This window comes from Phaseolus vulgaris, chromosome 7, assembly GCF_000499845.2.
Source record: "Phaseolus vulgaris cultivar G19833 chromosome 7, P. vulgaris v2.0, whole genome shotgun sequence".
In the NCBI taxonomy this organism is placed as follows: domain Eukaryota; kingdom Viridiplantae; phylum Streptophyta; class Magnoliopsida; order Fabales; family Fabaceae; genus Phaseolus; species Phaseolus vulgaris.
Genome location: NC_023753.2, coordinates 7361854 through 7387774, shown reverse-complemented (window position 1 = coordinate 7387774; position 25921 = coordinate 7361854). Strand labels below are relative to the sequence as shown.

Sequence of the window (25921 nt, the reverse complement as noted above, 5' to 3'; positions counted from 1 at the left end):
TTATCCATTTTCAATTCATAGCTACTTGTTTGAGTTTTGTTTCTTTTCTTTTTCATTCTCAAAAGTGAGAGACGCAGACACGTAATTTACTAATTTGAAGAAGAAAAAAGTACCAGAAAATTTTCCCTATCATTGCATCAAATCTTGAATCATGTTTTTATTTTTCGTTTTCATATTTAGTCTCTGACTTTTTAAGCATTTTATTTTGTATTTTATTCATTAAAGTATTTTTTTTTAAATTTAACAAAAAACTTTACAATATGAAAAATAAGACATGATTTTACATTTCACTTTCTACAAAAATTTACGGAATTTTTTAAAAAAAATCAAACCTAATAGATTATATTCTATAAAATCAATTATATTTTTAACATAATTGATTATGTTTAAAAAGTAATTATATGTATAGTTTTTTATAATATAATAAAAAATTAATAACAAAGAATATTATAGTAAATAAAATCAAATAATTTGATATCTAGTAATTAATTTTATGATAATTCTTAAATTTAATTAATTAAATTATGAATTAATTTTATTATATATTTTTTTAAATAATATATGGAAAAAATTATAAATAATTTGTAACTAATTATTTAAATATTTGTTACCTTTATTTTTAATTATAACATAATTATTTCATAATAAAAATTCAATTTTAATTCATACTCATTTTAATTAAATTTTAGTTAACAATATTTTGGTAACATACTGCATTAGTTAATTAAAATTAATTTTATTTTATTATATCAATAAAATCTCTAATTTATTTCATTTTATTTTTTACTTTTTGCTTTCTTACTCTTGATCTAAATAACTTTGTTTTCCATTTTTTTTTCTTTTTTCTTTTCTACTTCATCCCTACTCCAAATAAAAACACAAGTAATAAGTAATATATGATCACAGTAATATATTCAACAAAGTGTCATGTTAAAAGAAGTTGGGTTGTGGTGATTGATATTGAGTGTTATATGATCATGATTTGATGGAAAAATGGTATGAAATTATACATATAACTGATTAATCTAATTAAATTGTTTTACTTATGATTGCGTAGGTTATAGTTTTACTTTGGTAACTTACCCTTACATGTATTGTTTGTGTGTGGATTGCGATGAATATATTATGTACATGAATATACATAAATACATAAGGGACTTTGAAAACAATTATTATTTTTAGTTTTTTTTTGTAAAATAATACATAAAATAATACATAAGGACTTTGGAAACAATTATGTGTTTTAGTTTCTTTTGTAAAATAATTTATATATTGTAGGATGTTATAATACATAATTACATTCCAATAGTGTATGTGATGATTTTTAAAAATATATTTAATAAAAATTAATTTTATAATTAAATAGTATAAAAAGTTATTAAAATAATAATATTGTAAGTTATCAAAAGTATAGAAAAAAAATCGGTTTCTACTTATCAAAATTCATTAAATTATTTTTAAATGTTATTGATATTTATTTTTATTAGTTAAGTATAACATTTTATTAAAAAACTATCATTTAACACTCATATTTTTCTCTTAATTTCATTTTACAATTCTTTTCAATAATAAAATATCATATTTAACTAATAAAAATAAATATAATTTTTTTTAAAAATAAAATAATAATATCTTTAGTTACCAAAATGAAAATATAAAAGAATAATAATGTCAAATTATCATCTTCCTACTTTATGATTAAAAGGAATTTATAAAGTACATGTAAGAGAACAAAAATGGTATCAAATGATAATTTTCCATGCATTGTATATGAAGTTGTGTTGAGATGTCTTCCCCTCCCTCCCACTATATATAGAATTTAATAAAATACAAAAAAGAAAAGTTGCACAAAGAAGAAAGGTAACAAAAAATATATAGATTTTAATAAAAAGCAAAAAAGAAAAGTTGCAACAAAGAAGAAAGGTAAAAAAGAAAATGCTAATGACAAAGTACATGGATTGACACCAAAGGAAGAAAGTAACAAAAATGGCAAATGACAAAATATGCAACATCAACCTACCTTCAAAGGCAGCCACGTCCTAATAAAAATGTGGATATTATTTAAGAGGAGTGACACCTACTATATAACTAAAAAATATTAATATTTTAATTAGATTTATTTTATTTTTTAAATCAAAATCTTGAAATATTATTATATTAATAAAATAATTGTTAAGTGGGTGTATTTTTATTGGGTGGGTGATGAAGTATTGTTTTTCATTATTTACAGAACTGAAGCAAAATGCTACCATGTGCAACTCATGCTCTCATCCCTGATTATGTGATAATTATCAATTTTAATTGTAGTTTATTTACAATTTACTAAAGTGAAGGGTGTGAAAATTTGAAAAAGGCCAAAGTTTAATTCATGGTGTAGGCAATTGACACCTGATATTATTAGAAGAACAGTGTGTTTTGGTTTCATTGGTAGGAGTGGAAGCTCCAATCCAATGGCCATATTTTTGTGTATATGATGCCCAGTGAAACAATCAACCCTGTTCATCAATCTCTGGTGTTGAACTGCCATCAATGTTCACCACCATTTCTTCCCTTCCCTTCTCTCTCTCCCTTCACCACAACTCTAGGGTTTCGCCTTTCTATCTACCTTCCGCTCCTATTCCATTCCAATCATCTATCACCTTTCCCACAAAAGTGAGTTTTGTTTTTGAACGAAGTTTTTAAAAAAAATATTATTTTTATTGATATTTAATCTAATGGGTCAATTGGGTATTGATTTTTTTAATCAATTAATTATTGTTAAGGGATTTAGTTAAATGATTGGATTGGTGCGTGAAATGGGCAGTTGGTGTATGAAGCTTGTTTAGTTTTCTGTTCATTATTATTGCTCTGGCCTGAATCATTTGTTCATTATAGAAATGGAGATTTTTGTGTTATAGACATGAAAACTCTTCATCAGAAATTAATGGTTCTGAGCTCAAAGACGATAAATTGGCCGAAGATTTGGTGAAGCTTGAAGGTGACCAGTCCGATGACCTCAAAAAAGATTGGTTTGCTGCTATTCACGAGGTATTTACTTGTAAACAACGAATTATTCATTGCTGTCTCTTTGGTGTCCGTCTTTTGCTTTAGAGATTTTAAGTTTCTATTCTTGGTTAATGCTGATTTCTTAAATACTCTATGGGTTGCGCATGTCTTGATTGTGTTCTTCTTGTTTTAAAATGCACAATCCCATGGCTTTAACTTACATTCAATGGATGAAACATGTCTAATATATTATGAAGGTTGTCATTGATTAAAGAAAGATAAACCCTCTTAATTACTATTTTGTTTTAGATCATGGTTTTAAATTGTAGTTCTGGTTGGTTTGTGATTTTGTGAGGAAATCCTGTGTTAGACCATGTTAAAAGTGAGTGAGAAGAGAAGAGAAGGTGACTTGTTTAGGCTATAAAAAAACTTGCCTACGTGGCAAAAGGTGACGGAAGCTAACTCATAAAGTTAAAGGCTGTGTAAGGGAAGAGGGGGGAATGAGAGAGGTAGGAACTTCTGTGGGGATTTGAGGAAGGTTCAGTTCTCCGATATGAATGACCTGCACTATCTTTTCCCCCCTAGTATTCTAGAGGTCCATCTTCATTATACGGAGCTGGTCTCTGTATTTTCTTAAAAAGTTCAATATCCCATAATTACAAAAATTTCAGGGTATTGAGGTTGATGTGGTTTCAATTGTAATTTCGGAGACCTCCAAAAACTACACTTTTGTGGCTGCAGATCATATTTTATAACCATTTCTCTATCATACAGTCATACTATTCTTATATAGTTGTCTTGTCTTTTTGGTGAACATTTTTTTGCTTATTTAACCCTTCAACCTGTTCTCTATTTACCTTTTATTTAACTTTACATTAAGATTATCTTACCCTCAGTTTTTAAGTCCACAAAGAAAAATGGTTAGATTGTTTGTTCAGGTGAATTCCCACTCTACTCACTGTGACTGTAAATATTACTCACTTTTAACTTAACAAAATTCTCAACTTTGACCCAGATTTTACGAAATGGCATCCACTTAATCCTTTTTTGTCAAAAACAATTGTAAAAATTAAACTGGTGAACAAGAATAAAATGGACTACTTTTTTGCAAAGTTGTGGAGGGACTAGAATGGGGTTTACTCCTTTTTCCCCTTTCTGTCATGTACTTCATGAAACAAAATTTCATGGCAGCGTTATTATAAGCAGTGACCAAGTGGGTAGGATAAAGTATATTATAAAACACAATCTTATTATTGATCAATCTGAATTCATAACTTCATGTGAGATGTGTCGGGTGAAAATCTTGGATAAAGATCTATATGCTATTTTCTCCCACAAAAAAAGGTTGAGTATGCTACTTCAATTGACCAAATGAAATCCGTAATCCAATCACTCTTAAGTTAAAAGTTCAAACAGTAACTGCGTGTTTGGAATGGTGTTTTGTACTCATGTCAGAACTAAAATCCATGTCAAAAGTGGTAAAAGATGCAGAAGCTGCTATTATTTGCTTAACCTACTGATTGAACATGTTTACCCAATCACCTAATGAATTATCCTTCGATCTTGACAAATTTGACATGCCATTCTGATTTAATTCCTTAGGACAATCTGAAGAACATGAGCTGATTCGTGTTCTCTCCCCTTGTCATATTGGCACTTGACTAACCAAAGGAAAAATTGTGTTTCTCATGATGTAATTGCTCCTTAGTTTTAGAACTAGAACCATGACAAGGTAAGTTTTTAGCTGTGAAGATAATAATAAATATGCTAGATAACATGAAGCAAACTCTTGTTCGTTCTTCATTTTTCAACTTACACTTCATGTTGTTAGAACATTAGAAGGGGAAAAGAAAGACTCTTTATACATAGTCATATGATAGTGAACAAAGAACAAAAATATAAGGTAGAGGAATCTCAAAGAGATATATATGAAGATAGTTGATCTTTTTGAAAGAGTTAGCTTTTAAAAGATGGGCTTTCTAATGTTTGCAACTTCTATGATATCGCCCTATCAAATCTTATTTCTTGACATAATTTTACTTGTTTTATTTCACAGACACTTTCAACAAACCATCAAAATTGTTCTAATTCACTGACACTGATAAAAAAAGAAGATAAAATCTCTAAAATAAAATCTATTTAAATGATAAAAGTCCAAAAGCCTAGAATATATGTTCAATGATCATTGTTAAAAACACGATTATCAAGTGTCCAACATTTTGGTTTTGGAAAGTAAATCTTCAATATTTAGACTGGGTCATAAGCAAGGATCCATCAGATTGAGGTCACACTTCTATGCCATGAAAGTAAAAGATTACCAAGTTGCTTAAGAGAAAAGATTGAATCCAACTACTTAATAATATGTTGAAGAAAAGAGGATGAACTACTTGCTTTAATGATGTCATCAACATATACTAGTAAGTAGACAACACAAGATGCATGACTATGAATGAATAAAGATGGATCACACTTGCTATCTTTAAAGCCAAACTTTAGTAAGGTAGTTTTGAATCTATCTAACCAGGCACAAGGAACTTATTTAAGACCATAAATGGCCTTATGAAGTCTACAAACAAGGGATGTATCAATGGCTTCAAATCGAAGTGGTTGAGCCATAGAAACTTCTCCATATAGGAAACCGTTGAGAAAAGCATTGTGAACATTTAATTGGAAGATATACCATTTGCATGTAAGAGCAAGAGTTAGAACAATTCATATAAAAAGTGGTTTAACAACTGGAGAGAGTTTCTGTATAATCAAAACCCGACCATTGACTAAAGCCTTTTTGCGACAATCCTTGCCTTATACCTTTAAATAGTACCACTAGGATTTTCCTTAATCCAAAACATCCATTTACATCCTATAGCTATTCTGTGAGGCAATAGTTAAACAAGAGACCAGGGTTAAAAGTTTCATCCTTCAAAGCATAAAACCATTGTGGATCACGAAGAGATTGTCTGGTTGTAACTGGGCAAGAAGAAGGGTAGGATGAAATGAGTTTGTAAAATACCAGTTTTGGATCTAGTTTGCATATGATGAATGTTTGAAGGTCTTGGGTATTGACTAGGTTCTAAATTAGATGAAAAGATAGTGGTGGCTGAAGAAAGTGATAAAGATGGAGTTGATGAAATATGAATGTGTGTAGGTAGCTGTACCGGTCGGCGTCGAACGACCGAATGGTTTACGTCGAATAAATCTAATTAGGTCGGCGCCGAACGACCGAATGGTTTACGTCGAATAAATCTAATTAAATCCGATTAAATCCACTACGATTGTCTCGCGTGAAGTGAAAAGCAGTTACAACGACCATTGACTAAGTCGAAGCATGTTCTCTAAATCATTCCCCTAGTTTTCAGGACACCATCAAGCACGACCCAGAAACCGCTAAACACGTCTCTGACCATCAACTGCTTGGTCCACATGGCCAAGGCCCAAGTCAGCCTACTAAAGAGACTTCTAAAAGGGAAAAAAGGTACGTTTTTATACGATCAGAGAATTCTCACTTGGGCACTATCGCTGACTTGAGCGTTGGAGCGCAATCGCAGGTACCCCCACCGGCCGACCGAGGCACGCGAAGAGGAAGGAGACTTGAAGAATAGGACAATCAAGAGTGAAGTAGACACCTTGTATCGACATGGATCAACATTACTCAGTCCCCAATATCCATACAGGTACAATAGCTATTAGGTGATAAGGTGGAGCTTATTAGATCTGAAAAATTGGTGTTTCCTAACTGTAAATGCTAGGTATGACCATTGCAATCGAAATTATTATTAGAAATAGTGAGTGTTTAAACTAGAAGTAGGGAAATAGAAGGTTCTTCTTGTGTATAAGAGGCAAGATGCAAGCTGGGAAACTAGTACAAGCGATCAAGTCCAACTTTTCCTTGAAGAAGACTTTCATTGGATGCTTGACATTTGACATAGAAATGATCAAGATGAAACTCAAAGTAAGCTTTGTTACCTTGAGCAAATTTACTAACATTGAGAAGATTTTTTGTAATGGAAGGAACGTGTCAAAGTTTGGTAAGGGTAAAATGCATTATGGGATTATGTAAAAAAGTAAGGGAAGTAGAATTGAATGAGCAAATGGGTAAAACTTGTCCATTCCATGAAGATCTAATCAATACTTCAAAAGGAGATGTTTGTTGAATATTTTGGGCCATATTATTTACATGATGTGAAACACTAAACTCAGGGAACCATGTCTAAGGAATGGCTTGATCCATATTGGCTAACATTGCTTGAGGCGCTTTGGGAGAAGTAACATGTTGGGAAGTAGCAAACTGTGAAGGTTGATACTAATGTTGCAAAGACTGAGGAGGTGGTTGTGTTTGATGAGAAGAGAAATATGAATTTCCTTGAGGTTAGCGCATGCTAGAAGTGTAAGAGTCTTGAGGTGGTTGAAATTGTGGATTGAATCAATTGTAGCATGAAATCATTGCCTGACCAAATTTGAAATATACTTGGCACTGAATGGAGGCTTGACCATCATGACTTCAACCATGATTGTAGCAACCATTTCGTCCCTTTTGGTCACAAAAAATAAAATATTATCGATCATTGGAAGATGATTATGATGGTGGTGAAGTTTGAGCTATGTTGACAAATAGGTAAAAGGCTAAATCAATGTTTTTTTTTTCTTTCAATACTTCTGTTGGTGTAGATTGTGCACAAGAAGCAAGTCTCCCACTTTTTTTGATTATAATATCTTTGGTGCAACTTTCTGTCAAGGTGATGACAAAATCATACTCAAGGTAATCCCTCAAGAATGAAATCAAGATGTTCTTTGGAAGAGACATGATCTCCAATGGGCGCACATTGGCGTGCCTTTGTACGAGTTTGATGATAAAAATATGCATAAATCTTCTACCAATTTTCATATTAGTTAGTATAAACCAAGAACATGAGAAAGAATAGTGTTGGAGAGCAAAGATCAAACTCATGCTAAGAGTGATTGATCTTCTTGTTACCAAACAAGATAGTCAAGGTTTAGTGATTAAGATCACGATCTTACTCATTCAAAAAACACAATGGAATTTTCATAACAATAATGAAATGATGTCATCGGTGTGCTTGGATAACTAGTTCTACTTGGTGCCATAGGAAAATTTTGTATCATCAAGTTTCTTTGTGATTTGATGTGAAAAGGTCACTGAGCTTGTGTTGAAACAAAGGAAGTAGAGCCACCATATACATGATTCGTGTATTAGATGCTATGGCATGAAGTTGATCTGTTAGTGGCGGAGGAGGAGGTGGAGGATCAATAGGTGTTTGATTTTCAGAAGCCATGGATCAATTTTCTCTTGATTGATATCACACAAAAGTGGAAAAAATCATTTATTGATTCTAAAGTGAACGAGTACATGGATTGTAAACTTGTCTATTCTTTGTTCCATAAGTCCTATATATAAGAGTAGATAGACCTTTAACAAAGTTTGTTATAACTAACTAAACCAGTTAGTTATATTATCGTTACAATACACAGACAGAAAGGTAAAAAAGTAAAATGAGAACTATCTCTAACAACAATTGATTTGGTAGTACGGATTAGGACCAAATAAATTAGAGTAATATAGATTATGTCTTGATATGTTTTTGGTTAAAATGGATGTGATGACATCATTCTCAAAAGAAATTATAACATTATCAAACTGTCTAAACATCAATTTACTTTTAAATCTTCGCCATCTGTCCTCAAACAAATTGTTAAACACTTATAGAAGAAGGAAAAGAGTTGAGTGGGATGGGAGTTAGTAATGTTGAAGTGTGAGGAGAGAAGGATTCGTTGGTGAATAATAGGTTCATAGGGAGCAGGGGTGCATGGTGGCGGGGAGGAAGTGAGTATTACTATGTTGCAGTGGGGCTAGGGAGGTTATCTTCCTGTAGATGCTCAGGCTCTGGGTGTTCTTTAAGGTTTCTTGATTGTAGTAGCTCTATTAGTTCATTTTGTGTTAATCAATAATATTGTGTTCATATAAATCTGTCATAGTCAATTCAAACATATTTGGGGAGTCTTAGAGATTCTAATAGTACTGTGTTTTTAACATTTCAGGTCATAACTGTTATTCATAATGTGGAACCCTGGACAGTTCCTTGGACAGCAAAAACTATTGTTCAGGTAAAGTATATGCTTCCTAACGTTTTGATACCATTGTCAATGCTATCAATTCTTTGAGTATGTTTTGTACTTTAGATAAGGATTTCATGTCTTCTTACTTTAAGAAGCTCTATTTGTATGTTTAGTATATGAAAAGGCATGAAATGACCATTCCATTCAGGCCTACTTCTGCATTGCCAAGAAGGCCTCTTCCTATTCTTTTGTAGTGAATGGGGATTCTTGGCTGTCAAAAGGGCAATAAAGTTATTGCTTGACAACTTTACCCCAATTTCATTCATGCATAAACGATAAAAGGTATTAGTTGATTGGCAAATAATAATGTGGTTAAAATTGATATTTTCCACTTTCTGTATTAAAATGGCTGCAAAATTAATAAACTGCTCTTATATTTAAAAATTACTATAAAAACTTTGCACCCTTTGCTACCTGACCATCTGAATTTGGAAAACTAAAGTAATTACTTTTTTATTGAAATTTTTCTGTTCAAGTTCAAAAATGTAAAATATTCATATTTTGCAATCATAACATTTGATTTTACAGGAGTTTTTATTGTCATTCCAATACAATTCTGATTCTATTCCCTGTTCCAAATATACAATATGTTATGAAATCACGATGCTAACCAGCAATACAATGATCACTTCAATCTCTTTCTTTATTCTCCTTTCATAGTATGCAAATACCATTCTCTGTATCAAACTGGCTCTTAGATTTTAGGTCAGAAATAAACTTTTATTTCACTTCTCAAAGTTTTATCTCATTTCAAAAATAAACTTTTAGAATAAAGTATTATAATTTTTTTATTGATTTGATAGAAAGGGTATTTTGTTATTGTTGAAAAGAGAAACCGAGAAGGCATATGATGAATTCTGAATGTAGTGTACACTCATGATATGAGTATTCTTACTTATAATGAAGAAGAAATATAATAATAAGAAATAAAATTAATAATTCATAAAGAGAAATATTTGCTTATTGATGTAATAAAATCATATCATATTTTCCTATTTAATGTTATCAAATCATATCTTTAACAGTTATGTCTCTTTTCAATTAAGAACTAGTAAATGGATAGAATTGCCAAATATTTACTTATTCAGAAATTATATAGTCGATTTGATTTGCTCTTAGTATCATTACTTCTAGAAGAGCAAACTAAGTTGGATTCTGCAGGTTATGCTCCTCTGGATTGCCTCATTTTGGTTTGTAGGATCTTGGATAGTTCCATTTTTAGCATACACAGCAGGGTTCAGAAAGGATTCTCTTACATACAGAGGGCAAGCATTGTACAGCCTCTTGACCGATGTTGCCGAAGGTGTGGTTGGGATAGCAATTCTTTGGCATTGTCTTGCAAAGTTTCAACCTCTTTCATCTGATTGGTTCAAATTTGAACTCAAGGGGAAGTGGCAGTTTGATGTTGGTTTAGGCTGCCTTATGTTCCCCTTTATCAATCAGCTATCACAAATGAACCTAAATTTGTTGCCTGTTCTTCAATATACTCCAGTTACCATCTCAAGTGTAGAACAATCCATTGTTGCCCGAGACCCTGTGGCAATGGCGCTCTATGCAGTGGTAGTCTCAGTTTGTGCTCCAATATGGGAGGAGATTGTCTTCCGTGGTTTCCTTCTCCCATCTTTAACCAAATACATGCCTGTATGGAGTGCAATATTAGTTAGTTCAGTATCTTTTGCCTTGGCACATTTTAACATTCAGAGGATACTACCACTTGTATTTCTTGGCATGGTGATGGGTACTGTCTTTGTACGGTCCAGGAACCTCTTGCCATCAATGTTGTTGCATAGTTTGTGGAATGCTTTTGTATTTCTTGATCTCATGAAATAAATATAAAGTTTTTGACCATCTTACTTTTTTGGCTTTCTTGCTTCCGAGTCTGTCTATTTTCCAATCCCTGTCCGACACATTAAGATGCACTTATTATGCCTTGACCAAGATTTTACATAATTTATTACTTCTCAATGTTTTAAACTTGGAGGGTTAAAAGTTAAAAGCAGAAGGAGGAGGAGTAGGGTGGGTGGGGTTGTATTGTACTACTTTTGTCAATATTTAAACACTTGACATCGGTAGTACGATTATTGTCGGGAGAACTGTCAGCAAAACACTATCTAATACACTTTCTTCAACGCGTTCTTTACTATTGATTGGAATCTGTTAGAAAACATAAAAACTTTTTAAATCCCACTTCCTATTTTCAATGAGTTTCTACTTGATTTTGTAATTTTCAAAAAAATTCAACTAAGAATAAGGAGTGTGTTAGAAAGTATGTTGCGAAAAAGTTTCTCAGAGACTTGATTGTATCATTTTCAAGCTCCAAAGTCCTCGATTTGAAGCTAGAGTGTGTTGCGAACACCCCTCTCTTATTGTCAGTGCTGATAAATGTTTGTCATGACCCCATTTGCAGAGCCTCACATTAAGATGGTTGCAGGCTTTAACCAAAAGCAAGAACTTCAGAATTTCAACTTTCAATGCCAACTGTAGATGGAATTCCAAGATAAAATATTTCAGAAGTCTCTGGAAGATGAACAGTGAAGGATGACTGAAAATGAAATGCAGCAGCAGAGTATGCTTTATTCAAGTTATACATAATCCAATATGCAGAGTTTGCTTTATTAAGCTATACAGAATCCAATAATGTATTGGTTGCCTCTCTCAGTCTTAACATCCTTACAAGCTGGCCCCAGAACGGCACTTAATGACAAATAGTTACAGAATGAGTGCATGTGGTTTGCCTAATGCCTATAGCCACATTTTACCTGCTGCTGAGCTGGTTGTCATGATGCTCCCTTGTGAAATTTATCTGCAATGCAACTAACTATATCCTTGTAGATAAAAATTCTGTCAATTTTGATCAGAACCACTTAATTCTTTGGGTCCTTCCTGCTCTCATGAATGGTGCAACATTCTTTTCAGAATTAGACTGCATTAATGAGTGTTGTATTTACTAGTAAATACATATTGTCTTAAATGGGGACATAGGGGAGGGACCAATTGGTTTCAAGTCACTTACTATCCTGGCTTAGTAGCTTTTGTCCCAAGAACTTTTGCTCATGCTTACTTTATCCGACAGCTGATGGGACCCTTGTCTGCTATTTTAGCATTTCATAGAATTTCTTATCAGAACCAGTTTGCCCGTTTTTTGATGAAAACGACGTAACTTACTCAAGCATTTAAGCCTCAGAAGATCTGTGTGCAGCTCCACTCAGACTGCTAGTGGATCAAAAAGCCTGAATTTCCTTACCCCACCAGAACCTCACGAGTTTTGCTCTTTAAGAATTCAAATTCGTGTTGAACTCATCGAAGGACAACAATGATTCTCTACATATGTTATCGTGTAACTTATCAGTTTGTAATATGCATATGCCTTCCTTTACGAAGAGACTGCATGAACATTTGATTTCAAGTTATCTTTATGAACATTTTAATTTAAGCTTGGTTACTTTTGGTCCATTGACAATTATTAACTGTATAGAAGGAATGCTTTGCTTGGATTTGGTTCTTTAAATTTTTATAATCAAATTGTCACGCGAGTTGAAATTTCCATTTTCTTCTACAAATCTCCATGAATCGAATCATATGAATAATTTTAAACACTTTTTTTTTGTTTAAATCTCACTAATCAGAGTATCATATTCATTATTCACGTAATAAAAAAAACTCAAATTTTCTCTCTTCAAATCCCTAGACCCACATTCTATAAAATTGTTCAAATTTCATTATTTTTTTTATTACTAGCCTTTTGAATAATTTTATACTACAAGTTCATCCTAAATACTTAATTATTAAATAAAAAAAGAAGTTGAAGGCTTCAGATAGAGGAAATTTGACGGGAGAACTTGATAAAAAAGTTTTTACTTGTTATGAATCAATGAAGTGGTTAGTTAAATTAAATAAACTATTTTTACTTGTTATGAACCTTTATTAAAAGTTTCTAACAAACATTTATTGTAAGTTAGATATTAAAAAAAATATGATTTTGTTCTTGAAATTTAATTATCACGAAATTTGTATGTAACCTATACTTAGTTATCTAGATTTAATTTGATTTTGGTTTTTTCACCTTTAAATTATAAAGAGTCGTAATATATTGATAATCCAAAAATGAATTGATTGAAATTACTAGAAAAAGATATAATATTTTATTAAAAATGTAAGTTTATGTCATTTTGTTTTTAAAATGTTAAAAAGTGATGTCTTTGACTATAGTTGTCAAAATAATATTTTTTAATTATAAATATACATTTAATGCTCGTAAGAACTACTAACAGACCTTTGAAAGCAAAGCATTACAGTGTTTTTTCTCTTTCTTTTCTATTACTCATTTTATTTATTATTTTTTCTCATAATATTACCATGAATTTATTGTAGATACGTGTGTGTGCATTATTTTTCAAATTATATAAACTATTTCTTACAAGTTGTCCTGCTCCTCTCTTTTTCTTATCACGATCTTTCCCAAAGAAAAGTAAGATCCAATTTAGAATCAAAATTTTGCTTTTACTTAGAAAGGTTTACCGACACTCACCTTTTAAAGAGCTTTCGGTTATTATCGAAGAAAACCTGCTAGGTAAAAACTTACCACTGCGATTCTTGATAGATATATTTAGTACAGTATTCTCTATTCTAAATTTCTTGAATAAGACTCAAATCTTGTGCATAGTTAAAAACCATTGCATGACGCTAATCCACTAAACCACTATGGTACAATGCTTTTTCTCTTCATCAGACAATAATGTTGTCCAAGAGTATCTCCTGTATACAATAATCAATGATGTTTCAATAAAATATACAACATATCTGTGTCATTTATGTTGCATGCACATAATAAATATTGTATGATGAGATATTTTATGATTCTAAGTTTAGTCTGGTGTTGCAGGCGTGCACAGTTGGAATGTAGTATCACACTGATGAAATCACCTTTCTAAAGTGCTCATGTCCATCCAAATAATATTATTACACACAACAACAAGACAATAGCAAAACGTAGAAAACCTTAGTACAATCAACAACATTGCACATATTGATTCATCATAACAGAGGATTTAAACCAATAATCCTCCTTGATTACTTTTGAGTTTCAATTTACTGAAAAGAAGGGGTAAAAGCAATATTCTAAAGCATGTTTTTTTTACTAGATTCCTAGTGTAACAACATTTGAATGTTAGTGTGCAAGAACCTGCTGGATTTTTTAAAGAGTACTGATAAAGAGTGTTGATAACTTTACACTAATGTCTTTTAATTTGCACTTGTCAAAGTAATATTTTATTTTTTAGAATGTGATTTGCAATTTACAGTATGAGTCAAGAAACAAACCAACTCCTCTTTGATGAAAATTTTAAAGCAAATAATGAGTAAAAAGAAAAGGTGAGGCTAACTACTGATGAAACAGGACATTATGGGTGTATTGGTGGGCTCATATTCCTGTTTCTTTTTCTTCCTTTCTTATTTCCAATTATTAAAACTCATTGTCTCTTGCCAGACAGCCACATGACTAATTCTTGGACAGAGATGATATATTAAGGGTGTGTGTGTGTTTGTATACATATAAGTCAAAAGATATGCTGCACAAGAGGAGTGAGTGCTTTTGGTAGCAATAGGCCACCTTGTATCCCCTTCCCTTAAATTGTCAATTCTTTCCAAGATCCCTTCTATACCTTCACAATACCACAGCCATGGAAACTTCCCAGCCTCTTTCTATTGAAAGCTTCTCATATAGTTGGTTAGTAAACCTGAGGCCATCATTGCTAGAAAGCCTTGAAAGCTCTCTTAGAACTTCCCTTGATGCATCTGATGAAGCTTCTTTCATTGAGATGGACCCAAAAAAGCCTCCCTCTAAAAGATTCTTTAAGAACTCACAGGACTCCAAATTTGACTTCCCAATTTCACAGTCCCCTCTTACTCTTGTCCATGCAGATGAACTCTTTTCCAATGGCTACCTCATGCCTCTTTTTGCTGAATCACTGCAAATGGAAGAATACGAGTCCTCTGACTCCAACACAAGCCCGGTTTCATCTTCACATGCACCAAAGAGTGAGGCTCCTACATGCCCTTCTAGATGCCTTTCCTTGAAAAGGTGCAGAACATTATCAAGGAGAGTATTTCAGAAGTATCTGGATTTCTTGAGGCCTTTGTGCAGAAGACTGAGGGGTCACAAATCAAGTACTGAAACTGCTGCTAAAAGAGGTTTGTCTGTGAAGAACAGGAGATACTATTCAGACACATCCCCGCGAATTAGTGTAGCCCTTTCTGCTGATGATTGGCGCTACTCTTGTGATTCTGAAAGCTCAATATACGAGGCAGTTCTTCACTGCAAAAGATCCATTGGTAATGGTAAGTGCAAGTCCAACATATTATAGATACATGTCAATTGAACATAGCTATTCCCATCATATCTTTCTCTACATTTTTGAAGTTCTAACATTTTAATACTTTGTTTATGGCAGAGAGAATGAGCCAAGGGAGCTTCAAAATGGAAGGGAGAAGATGAAGATAAAGAAAATGGATTAAACTTAATCCACTGTCACTGTTACTGTAAAACACGAGGAAAACAAAAAAGATGACACTTTATTGTTGTAGCTAAAAGCTTTTTCATTTCTTGTGGAAGTTTTAATTTAACCATATTTTCAGTAAGTGGCATCTGATGGTTCACTAATATTACACGCCAGTGGATTCAAATCCATTTTAAAAAAATAGGAAAAAAAAGAAGAAGAATGACAGTCACATGTGAACTGAATATGCATGAAGCCAAATTATCATCAGCCACTCATCCCTCTCACTGTTCTCCTATGCTTAAATGATAAAGGAATTTCACATGAAATTTATGTGTTGTTGGTTAGTCACTAGTCAAGCTTTTTGCACTCAAATTTGTGCAAAATATTAAAGATAACAAAATTTTTATTTTCTAATCTTGTTACTAAACTGAGGAACCATTTTACTAGAAATATGATTCTGCTTCTGTTGGAGATCCCACATCGTCTAGAGATTAGAGCCTTTCATTGTATATAAGTGGGTGCAAACCTCAACCCTATGAGTCGGTTTTATGGGGTTGAGTTAGGCTTAAAGTCCACTTTGTAATATGGTATCAGAACCATTTCGAGTATATCCTAGCGAGTATTTGTTGGGCTTATCAGGCCACCCGCTATCGGGCCGCATTAGAGCATTTCATTGTATATATGATGTCAAATTATATATCATTCACTAAACTTCATAACACAAGAGATTCTTTTAGTTACATAATAATTTTCAACTCTACTAGTCCAAAAGGTTTTTATTTTTTCCAGGAGTTATTCATTTTCAAAAGATGATGACTGAAACATATAATTGTTTAAAAACTTAATGTTTTGACTAATTTTGAGTAATTGTTGAGTTGAAATCAAGCTGATTTTGCATATGACACCAAGTTTCCAATTTTTCATACACTAAAATGTGAAAAGCAATTTTGAGGTGCATAGATGTAATCTTCTCATATGCGAAGAGTTTGATTACTACACTACAAGAAAATCATCATGAAATAAAAACCAATTTTAGAGATAAAAAATAATTAGTTGCTATAGTGACTCAATTAGATACCATTTTAGAAACTAAAAAAGAAAAATTGGTTCTAAATTAGTTTTTATTATTGTTAAATAATTTTTAAATTGATATGTAATTAGCTACCAAAGTTTTAACTACCAATTATTTAGATTCTAAATTTGGTAGCAAAAACTTTGGTTGTTAATTAAATACCAATTTAGAAACCATTTAACAATCATAGAAACTGATTTAGAAACCAAAAGTATTTTTAGTCTCTAAAATGATATCTAATTTAGTCACTATAACAACTAATTATTTTTTGTCTCTAAAATTGGTTTCTATTTTATGATTTTCTTGTAGTGATACGTTAGATATTATATGGACCTCAATCATCACAAAATGTTTACTTATTTCATAAAAAATATAAATCATTAAAAAGAAGGTATGTTATCATGATCTCTACAAAAATGGAAATTTGAATTTTTTTTTTCATTTTCATAAATATAATTACAAAAGTGCCAATTTGTTTTTCTTTCTTTTTTAATTTACATAAGAAGTATAAAAATGTAAAACTATTTGTATAGTGATTTTGGTATATTAAATTATATATAGTTGAGTACATTAAGATTTGTATGTATTGTAGAAACTAATTGAAGGAAATAACAGAAGGCAAAAGGTCTTAGAAACTAATTGAACGTAACTGCACGAAATTGCAAAACTACTGAACTGATACTCTATGGAGGCTATAAAATAGGAATACTAACAACCATGTAAACGAATCATTAATGCAATACTAACAGTAAATAATTTAAGAGTAATAAAATGTGAATTAATAACTAACATTTAAGGCTAATAAAATATAAATTAATAACCAACATCCTCCCTTAATTCTGATTTGGAACAACTTTCATGCCCAACAGATCTCTTAACTTGATGAAAGCATCGATCTTCAATGGCTTAGTAAGAATATCTGCAATCTGATATTCTGATTTACGTTATTCCAATTTGATCATGTTCTTCCCAACTTGATCTAAGAGGAAGTGATATCGAATATCAATGTGTTTACTTTTTTGATGAAAAACCGAATTCTTTGCAAGATTAATTGCAGAGACATTGTGAACATAAATCTTGATTGGAACATCTAGATTAAAACCAATTTGAGTCATGATATTGCTGAGCCAAACTGATTGACAAGCACTTGCTGTTACTTCTACATACTCAGCTTCACAAGTAAATAATGCAACAATTGACTGTTTCTTTGATGACCACAAGCAAACAGTCTTTCCGATCATAAAACAATTACCACTAGTGCTCTTCCTCTCGTCTGAATCTCCATCTCAATCACTGTCTGAGTATCTGAAAATATCAATCTTCTTAGATGAAGAGTAAAATAGACCAAAAGTACCTTTGATGTAGTGCATAATTCTCTTTACAACTTGTAAATGAACTTGTCGAGGTGACTCCATGTATCGACTGACCAATTCCACAACATAACATATGTCGGGTCTAGTACATGTGAGATATCTAAGGCTCCCAACAATTTGCTTAAAGTATGTTGCATCTATAGTTCGTCCATCACCTTTGTGAGCTTAATTCCAGTTTCAATTGGAGTCTTAACTGAGTTTGAATCCTCCATCTTAAACTTCTTTAAAAACTCAGCAGCAAATTTCCTCTGATGAATGAAAATTCCATCATCTCCTTGGATGACTTCAATGCCAAAAAAGTAGGACATAAGACCGAGATCAGTCATCTCAAATTCCTTCATCATGATATGCTTGAAGTCACCAATCATTTTGAGATTACTTCCTGTAAAAATCACATCATCAACATAAAGACATAAAATTAGCAAATCTCCATAATCATTAGTCTTTACATAAAGACCATGATCTGATGCACATTTTTTGAATCCAGTGGCATGAAGAAATGAATCAATCCTTTTGTTCCAAGCTCTTGGTGGTTGTTTAAGACCATATAAAGCCTTAGTTAGTATGTACACCTTCTCCTCTTTGCCAGATAGTATGAAACCCGACGGCTGCTTTACATAAACCTCTTCATCAAGTGGGTCGTTTAGAAACGCAGACTTGATGTCCATTTGGTGAATTTTCCATTGCCTTTGTGCAACTAAAGCAATGATTAATCTCACTATTTCCATTCGAGTTACAGGAGAAAATATTTCTTCGTAATCATAGCCTTCTCTTTGCTCGAATCCCTTTGCACCAACCTTGCCTTGTATCTATCAATCTCACCATTTGCTTTCACTTTAATCTTGTACACCCACTTCACATCAATTTCTTTGTGTGCTTTTAGAAGATTAGTGAGCTGCCATGTAGTATTTTTCTCAATCGCCATCAATTCTTCATTCATATCCTCTTTCCATTTGGGGTGTTGAATGACATCTGCAAGTCTCACGGGTTCTGAATATGCAAAAAAAAGCAAAGTGAACCAAATCTCCATTGTCATCAACTTCATCATCAAGATTTACTTCGCAATCTTGAAGGTGTACAGGTTGTTGCTACTGCCTTCTTGGTCGCTCCATCATAGTTGCAATTGGAGCTGCAACTTCAGGTTGAATTATAACTCCAGGTTGAACTGCAAGTGCTTCAAGAGTGACTCCATCTTCCACATCATCGTTCAAAACGCAAATATAAAGTTTTTTCGAATCCATTTCAGCTGCTGCATTCCATTGCCATTCCTCATCTTCTACAAATGTAACATTACGACTGGCAATCACCTTCTTTGTCATTGGATTGTACAATTTGTATCCCCCATGCTTATATCCAATGAAAATAGTCTTCATTGAGTTATCATCCAACTTCGATCTTGCTGCCTTGGGGACATGAGCATAAGTAATTGACCCAAATGCCTTCAAGTGCTGCACATTGGGTTTGAATCCGCTCCATGCCTCAATCGGAGTTGTGTTAGGAACACTTCGAGTAGGTGATATGTTTATCAAATATACCGCACATGTTACGACCTCAACCCAAAAATAATTTGGCATACCTTTCACTTTAAGCATGCTCCTCGCCATGTCCATGATTGCTTTATTCTTTCTCTCGACAACTCCGTTGTGTTGAGGTGTGTAGGGACAGGTTATGTTATGCTACAACCCAAGTTCTTCACAGTGCCTCTTGAACTCATTAGACTTGTACTCACCCCCTCCATCACTACACACCATCTTAATTAGTCTACCACTCTATCTTTCAACAAATGCTTTAAATATTTTAAAGCAGTGGAATACATCATCCTTGCTTTTCAATAGATAAATTAAAGTTTTCCTTGAAAAATCATCAATAAAGGTTAAAAAATAATTATTACCTCCAATTGATGATATGTTCATCGAGCCACAAACATCTGTATGAACAAGCTCCAAAGGAAATTTCACACGCCGAGGCTCCTTAACAAATGGTATATTGTGATTCTTTTAAAAAATGCAAGTCTTACACAATTGATTAAGGTGATGAATATGGGGTAAACCATTCACTAAATTTCGTTTGGAGAGATTTTCCAAACTCTGAAAATGTAAGTGTCCAAAGCATAAATGCCACAACCACGATTCATTATTCACTATTACATTCAAGCACTTGAAATCACCCATATGAAAATCTACTGGAAACATGCAGTTTTTTTGATAAAAAGGTTTTAAGAATCAAATTACCTTTTTTTCTATCAAAAATTGAGAACTGATTTTCAACTATTTGCATCACGTAACCCTTTTCGGCTAGCTGTCCCATACTCAATAGATTACTTTTCATATCAAGTACATAGAAAACATCATAGATATACCTGTGATCACCATTCTTCAATGTGATAAGAATTCGCCCTTTTCCAATCACCGGAACGAACCTGCCATCACCAAATTTCACTTTTGTGCGAAATGAATCATCCAAATCTGCAAACAGCTCCTTCTGACCACACGTATGATTCGTGCAACCTGTATCCAAATACCAAGTCTGATTTTTTGGAGTTTCATTTGACGTGGCTGTCATTAGTACTGCATGATCCTCTTCATCTTGTTCGTGATTACTATCTTCTTGAGCACAATTGACAACATGATTATCACCTTTTTATCTGCACTCATTTGCATAATGGTTGCGTTTATGGCAGTTATAACACTCCACATTTGATTTATTATAAATGTCTCCTCGTCCTCCGTGACCACGTTCTCTGCGACCACGTTCTCACGAACACGTCCTCCGTGCCAAGAGTTATTTGAACTTGGATTGTGATTGGAACCAGTGCTGTTTTGCTTAGTGACTCCATGATTATGGCCACCACGACCTTTGCTGGAATAGCTACCACCACGTTCCCGTCCTCTGCCTCGTGAAATACCGTGTTTATGATAAAAGCTACCAATTGAGGCTTTGAGCTTGAAAAGCCTGTTCAATTGGTTTTTCAATCTTATTGTCATTCATCCGCTGCTCATGCGCTTTTAGTGAACCAAAAAAATAACCTTACTGTCATTGTTGAAATGTCATTGGTGTTGATTTTGGCTTAATCCCAAGTCCCACATCGGTGGGTTCATTGTCTGGGAAGGAGGTTTGAGGGTTATAAATTAAACGCTCCTCCTTCACTGTTAGATATCCCAATTTGTAATATCTTCTCCCATAATAATAAAAGTGAGTTGTTTTTGTTGTGCTTGGAGATTAGGCTAAATTGGCCGAACTCCGTTAACAATTTTCTGGTGTGTTTTATCCTCTTTATCTCTTTTATTATTCCGCTTTATTTATTCAATATTATTTGTCGGTAGCTCTGTTAGGGTTTTGTTTTAGTGGGAAAATTACCCGTTTTTCCTAACAAGTGGTATCAAGAGCCGAAGGTTCGCCTTGGGTTGTTTGAAATTATTTGTAATATTGAATATTATATTTTGAGTTTGTAATGGCAAATCAAGAAGAAGAAACATTGGTGGCAAGAGGTCGTCAACAAAGCCATACAAAGGGGAGAAGAGGGAGGTCTAAGTCTAAAGGTCGAGCCGTTGCCAAAGATGAGTGTGCTTTCTGTCATGAGAAAGGAAACTGGAAGAAAGGGAAGGCTCCGCAAGATGCAAATGTTGCAGAATGCAAAAGTGATGTGGAATCAAATATCTCTTTAATTGTCTCACTTTTAGCATCATCGTATCCAGATGAGTGGATATTGGATTCAGGTTGTACCTATCATATGTGTCCCATTCGGGAATGGTTCTTTGAATTTCAGGAACTCGATGGCGGGGTTGTTTACATGGGTAATGATAATCCATGTAAGACAGCTGGGATAGGTTCAATCAAGTTGCGGAATCATGATGGATCCACCAGAATTTTGCGGGATGTACGGTACGTGCCAAAGTTGAAGAAGAATCTCATCTCATTGGGGGCTTTAGAATCTAAAGGCCTAGTTGTGACAATGCGAGATGGAATTCTTAAAGCAACTTCAGGAGCACTGGTGATGTTGAAAGGCGTGAGGAAGAAGAATTTGTATTACTATCAAGGTAGTACAGTGGTGGGGACAATAGCGACAACAACTTCTAGCACTAAGAAGGATGCTGAGGCAACGAAGTTGTGGCATATGAGGTTGGGACATGCTGGAGAGAAATTCTTGCAAATTCTTACCAAGCAGGGATTGTTGAAAGGTACAAAGGCTTGCAAACTTGAATTTTGTGAGCATTGTGTTTTGGGAAAACAACGAAGAGTGAAGTTTGGCACTGCAATTCCCAATACCAAGGGTATTCTGAATTATGTGCATTCAGATGTGTGGGGACCTGCCAAGACACCGTCAATCGGAGGTAGGCATTATTTTGTCACTTTTGTGGATGATTTTTCCAGGAGAGTTTGGGTGTTTACTATGAAGAACAAAAATGATGTGCTTGAAATTTTCCTTAAGTGGAAAACTCAAGTTGAAAACCAGACAGGAAGGAAGATTAAGGTTCTCCGAACAGACAATGGAGGATAATACAAGAGTGATCCGTTCCTGAAGGTATGTCAAGATTGTGGCATAGTTCGGCACTTCACTGTTAGAAAAACACCACAGCAGAATGGGGTGTCGGAGCGTATGAACAAGACACTTGTGGAGAAAGTTCGTTGTATGTTGTCTAATGCTGAGTTAGGCAGAGAGTTTTGGGCTGAGGCTGTGACATACGCTCAACATCTCGTCAATCGTTTGCCATCATCTGCTAGAGATGGCAAAACCCCGTTAGAGGTATGGTCTGGAAAACCTGCAACTGATTATGATTCTTTGCATGTTTTTGGTTCTATTGCATATTATCATGTGATTGAATCAAAGTTGGATCCACGGGCAAAGAAAACTCTTTTCATGGGCTTTAGTTCTGGAGTGAAGGGATACCGTTTGTGGTGTCTAGAGGCAAAGAAGACGATTATCAGCAGGGATGTTACCTTTGATGAATCTGCCATGTTAAAGAAGGTAAATCCAGAAGGAGCTGATAGTACTCCGCAACAGGTGGAGTGTGCCCGAAAGCAGGTGGAGTTTGAACAGACAGTGGTGATCCCAACAAGAAATACCACAAGTGACTCTCCTATGGTAGAAGAAGAGTCAGATGAGGAAGAGGTTCCTACCCAAGAATCTCAACAGCAATCAGCGGCAATTGCAGTTAGAAGACAGAGACGAGATATTCAGAAGCCTGCTCGTTTCATGGATATGGTTGCCTATGCACTTCCAGTTGTTGATGACATTCCATCCACTTACGCAGAAGCCATTCTGAGTTCAGAGAGTGGTAATTGGGTAGGTGCGATGGAAGAGGAGATGCAGTCTTTGAAGAAGAACAAGACGTGGAAGCTGGCACAATTACCAAAAGGTAAGAAGGCAATTGGGTGCAAATGGGTATTTGCAAAGAAAGAAGGATTTCCTAATAAAGAAGATGTTCGCTACAAGGCAAGGTTGGTTGCTAAAGGCTTTGCTCAGAGGGAGGGAATTGATTATAATGAGGTATTTTCTCCAGTTGTTAAACATTCCTCCATTCGAATTTTGTTGGCCTTGGTAGCACAGTTGAATTTGGAGCTAGCTCAACTTGATGTAAAGACCGCATTCCTACACGGTGATTTGAAGGAGGAAATCTATATGACTCAACCAGAAGGATACAAGGTTGATGGTAAAGAAGATTGGGTTTGTAAACTTAGCAAATCGTTGTACGGACTGAAACAATCTCCGAGACAGTGGTACAAACGATTTGATAAGTTCATGAAGGATCAGAAGTACAAGAGAAGTAAATATGATCATTGTGTGTATTTGCGCAGACTTGAAGATGGTTCCTACATTTACTTACTCTTATATGTTGATGATATGCTGATTGCAGCAAAGAGCCAAGTTGAGATTGAGAGGTTAAAGGCTCAGTTGAGTAAAGAGTTCGAGATGAAGGATTTGGGGGAAACCAAGAAGATTCTCGGCATGGAGATAAACAGGGACAGGGAGAGGGGAAAACTTTGGCTGTCACAGAAGCAGTATTTGCAGAAGGTACTACAACGTTTTGGTATACACGAAGATACAAAACCTGTAAGTACCCCACTTGCTCCTCATTTGAAATTGAGTAGCTGTTTATCTCCGACGATTGATGAAGAACGAGAATACATGGCGAAAGTCCCATATGCAAATGCAGTTGGAAGCTTGATGTATGCAATGGTGTGTACAAGACCAGATATTTCACAGGATGTGAGTGTTGTTAGCAGGTACATGCATGATCCGGGCAAGGGTCATTGGCAAGCTGTGAGATGGATTCTACGATACCTCCAAAATACCTTAGATGTTGGATTGACATTTGAGCAAGATGAATCACTTGGTCAATGCATAGTTGGATATTGTGATTCTGATTATGCAAGTGATTTGGATAAGGGACGGTCTACAAATGGCTATTTATTTACTTTAGCAAAAGCGCCAGTTAGTTGGAAGTTTACCTTGCAGTCTACGGTGGCTTTGTCTACGACAGAGGCAGAGTATATGGCGATTACAGAGGCTGTGAAGGAAGCAATTTGGCTTCATGGGTTGCTTAAAGACTTGGGAGTTGGTCATAAACAACTTGAGTTATATTCTGACAGTCAGAGTGCTATTCATTTAGCAAAGAATCAAGTCTTTCATGCACGGACGAAGCACATTGATGTTCGTTATCACTTTGTGCGTGAGATTCTTGAAGAAGAGGAGATTGTTCTCCAGAAGGTTCACACTACGGAGAATTCTGCAGATATGCTCACCAAGGTGGTTACAAGGACCAAGTTTGAACATTGTTTAGACTTGGTTAATATCTTGCACATTTGAAGTTGGCGTTTGGAAGCGCAAATTTGAAGCACTGCAAAGTTTGTTTTTGTTATGTTTTGAGAAGATGATTTGTATTAGGTGAGACTTGAAATTAAGCCAAGGTGGAGATTTGTTGATTTTGGCTTAATCCCAAGTCCCACATCGGTGGGTTCATTGTTTGGGAAGGAGGTTTGAGGGTTATAAATTAAACGCTCATCCTTCACTGTTAGATATCCCAATTTGTAATATCTTCTCCCATAATAATAAAAGTGAGTTGTTTTTGCTGTGCTTGGAGATTAGGCTAAATTGGCCGAACTCCGTTAACAATTTTTGGGTGTGTTTTTTCCTCTTTATCTCTTTTATTATTCCGCTTTATTTATTCAATATTATTTGTCGGGTAGCTCTGTTAGGGTTTTGTTTTAGTGGGAAAATTACCGTTTTTCCTAACAATTGGCCTCTTCAATTGTGGCAACAACATGTTCAAATCTGGGAGTTAAAGACCTCAAAATCTTCTCCACCTTTGTTTGCTCTGAATGTGTTTCACCATTGGTCTTCATCTGATTTGTCAAGGCAACAACTTTATTTATATAGACATCAACAGTCTCTATGGTTTCCATCTGCAGCAGTTCATATTCACTACAAAAAAAAGTGTATATTGTGGCGGTTATTTTCGTATAAACTGCGTTTATAACCGTCACAATATACACTTGTGGCGGTTTCCCAAACCGCCACAAAGTTTAATGTGGCGGTTTTACACTACCCGCCGCAACACCCGCCACTTTAAACGTAGTGTAAATAGTGACGGTTTTTATATGTAAGTATTGTCAGTTATAACTGTCGCAATTTACATTCATTGAAAAAGATTTTGGCGCCAGAATCTACATAAGTAGTGTTAGTTATAACTGTTGCAATTTACATTCATTGAAGAAGATTATGGCGTCATTATATACGTAAATAGTGACATTTTTAACTAACGTAATTTAAATTCTAAATAAATAAAATTTAACCACCACGTTTTTATAATCTTTTTTATAATCTGTTTTATACAATTATAAAATTTAATCACCACTTTTTC

The 25921-nt window shown here is 34.1% G+C and overlaps 2 protein-coding genes across 2 annotated transcripts; both read left to right on the top strand.

Annotated features, from left to right (window-relative positions):
* The first annotated feature begins 2234 nt into the window (after nt 1-2234).
* LOC137828128 (uncharacterized) lies at nt 2235-10970 on the top strand. The gene is made up of 4 exons (XM_068634577.1): nt 2235-2652; nt 2875-3027; nt 9040-9105; nt 10279-10970. The coding sequence occupies exons 1-4, from the start codon at nt 2530-2532 to the stop codon at nt 10945-10947; spliced, it is 1011 nt and encodes a 336-aa protein (XP_068490678.1). The 5' UTR covers nt 2235-2529; the 3' UTR covers nt 10948-10970.
* A 3638-nt stretch (nt 10971-14608) lies between these two features.
* LOC137828867 (probable membrane-associated kinase regulator 6) lies at nt 14609-15753 on the top strand. The gene is made up of 2 exons (XM_068635606.1): nt 14609-15453; nt 15567-15753. The coding sequence occupies exons 1-2, from the start codon at nt 14796-14798 to the stop codon at nt 15608-15610; spliced, it is 702 nt and encodes a 233-aa protein (XP_068491707.1). The 5' UTR covers nt 14609-14795; the 3' UTR covers nt 15611-15753.
* The last annotated feature ends 10168 nt before the right edge of the window (nt 15754-25921 follow it).

Bases quoted from the DNA above. Each gene is read 5' to 3' on its own strand.
- LOC137828128 (XM_068634577.1), top strand. From the start codon at position 2,530: ATGTTCACCACCATTTCTTCCCTTCCCTTCTCTCTCTCCCTTCACCAC. The intron at 2,653-2,874 runs GTGAGTTTTGTT...TGTTCATTATAG, and splicing joins CTATCACCTTTCCCACAAAA to AAATGGAGATTTTTGTGTTA. The intron at 3,028-9,039 runs GTATTTACTTGT...TTAACATTTCAG, and splicing joins GGTTTGCTGCTATTCACGAG to GTCATAACTGTTATTCATAA.
- LOC137828867 (XM_068635606.1), top strand. From the start codon at position 14,796: ATGGAAACTTCCCAGCCTCTTTCTATTGAAAGCTTCTCATATAGTTGG. The intron at 15,454-15,566 runs GTAAGTGCAAGT...TGTTTATGGCAG, and splicing joins CAAAAGATCCATTGGTAATG to AGAGAATGAGCCAAGGGAGC.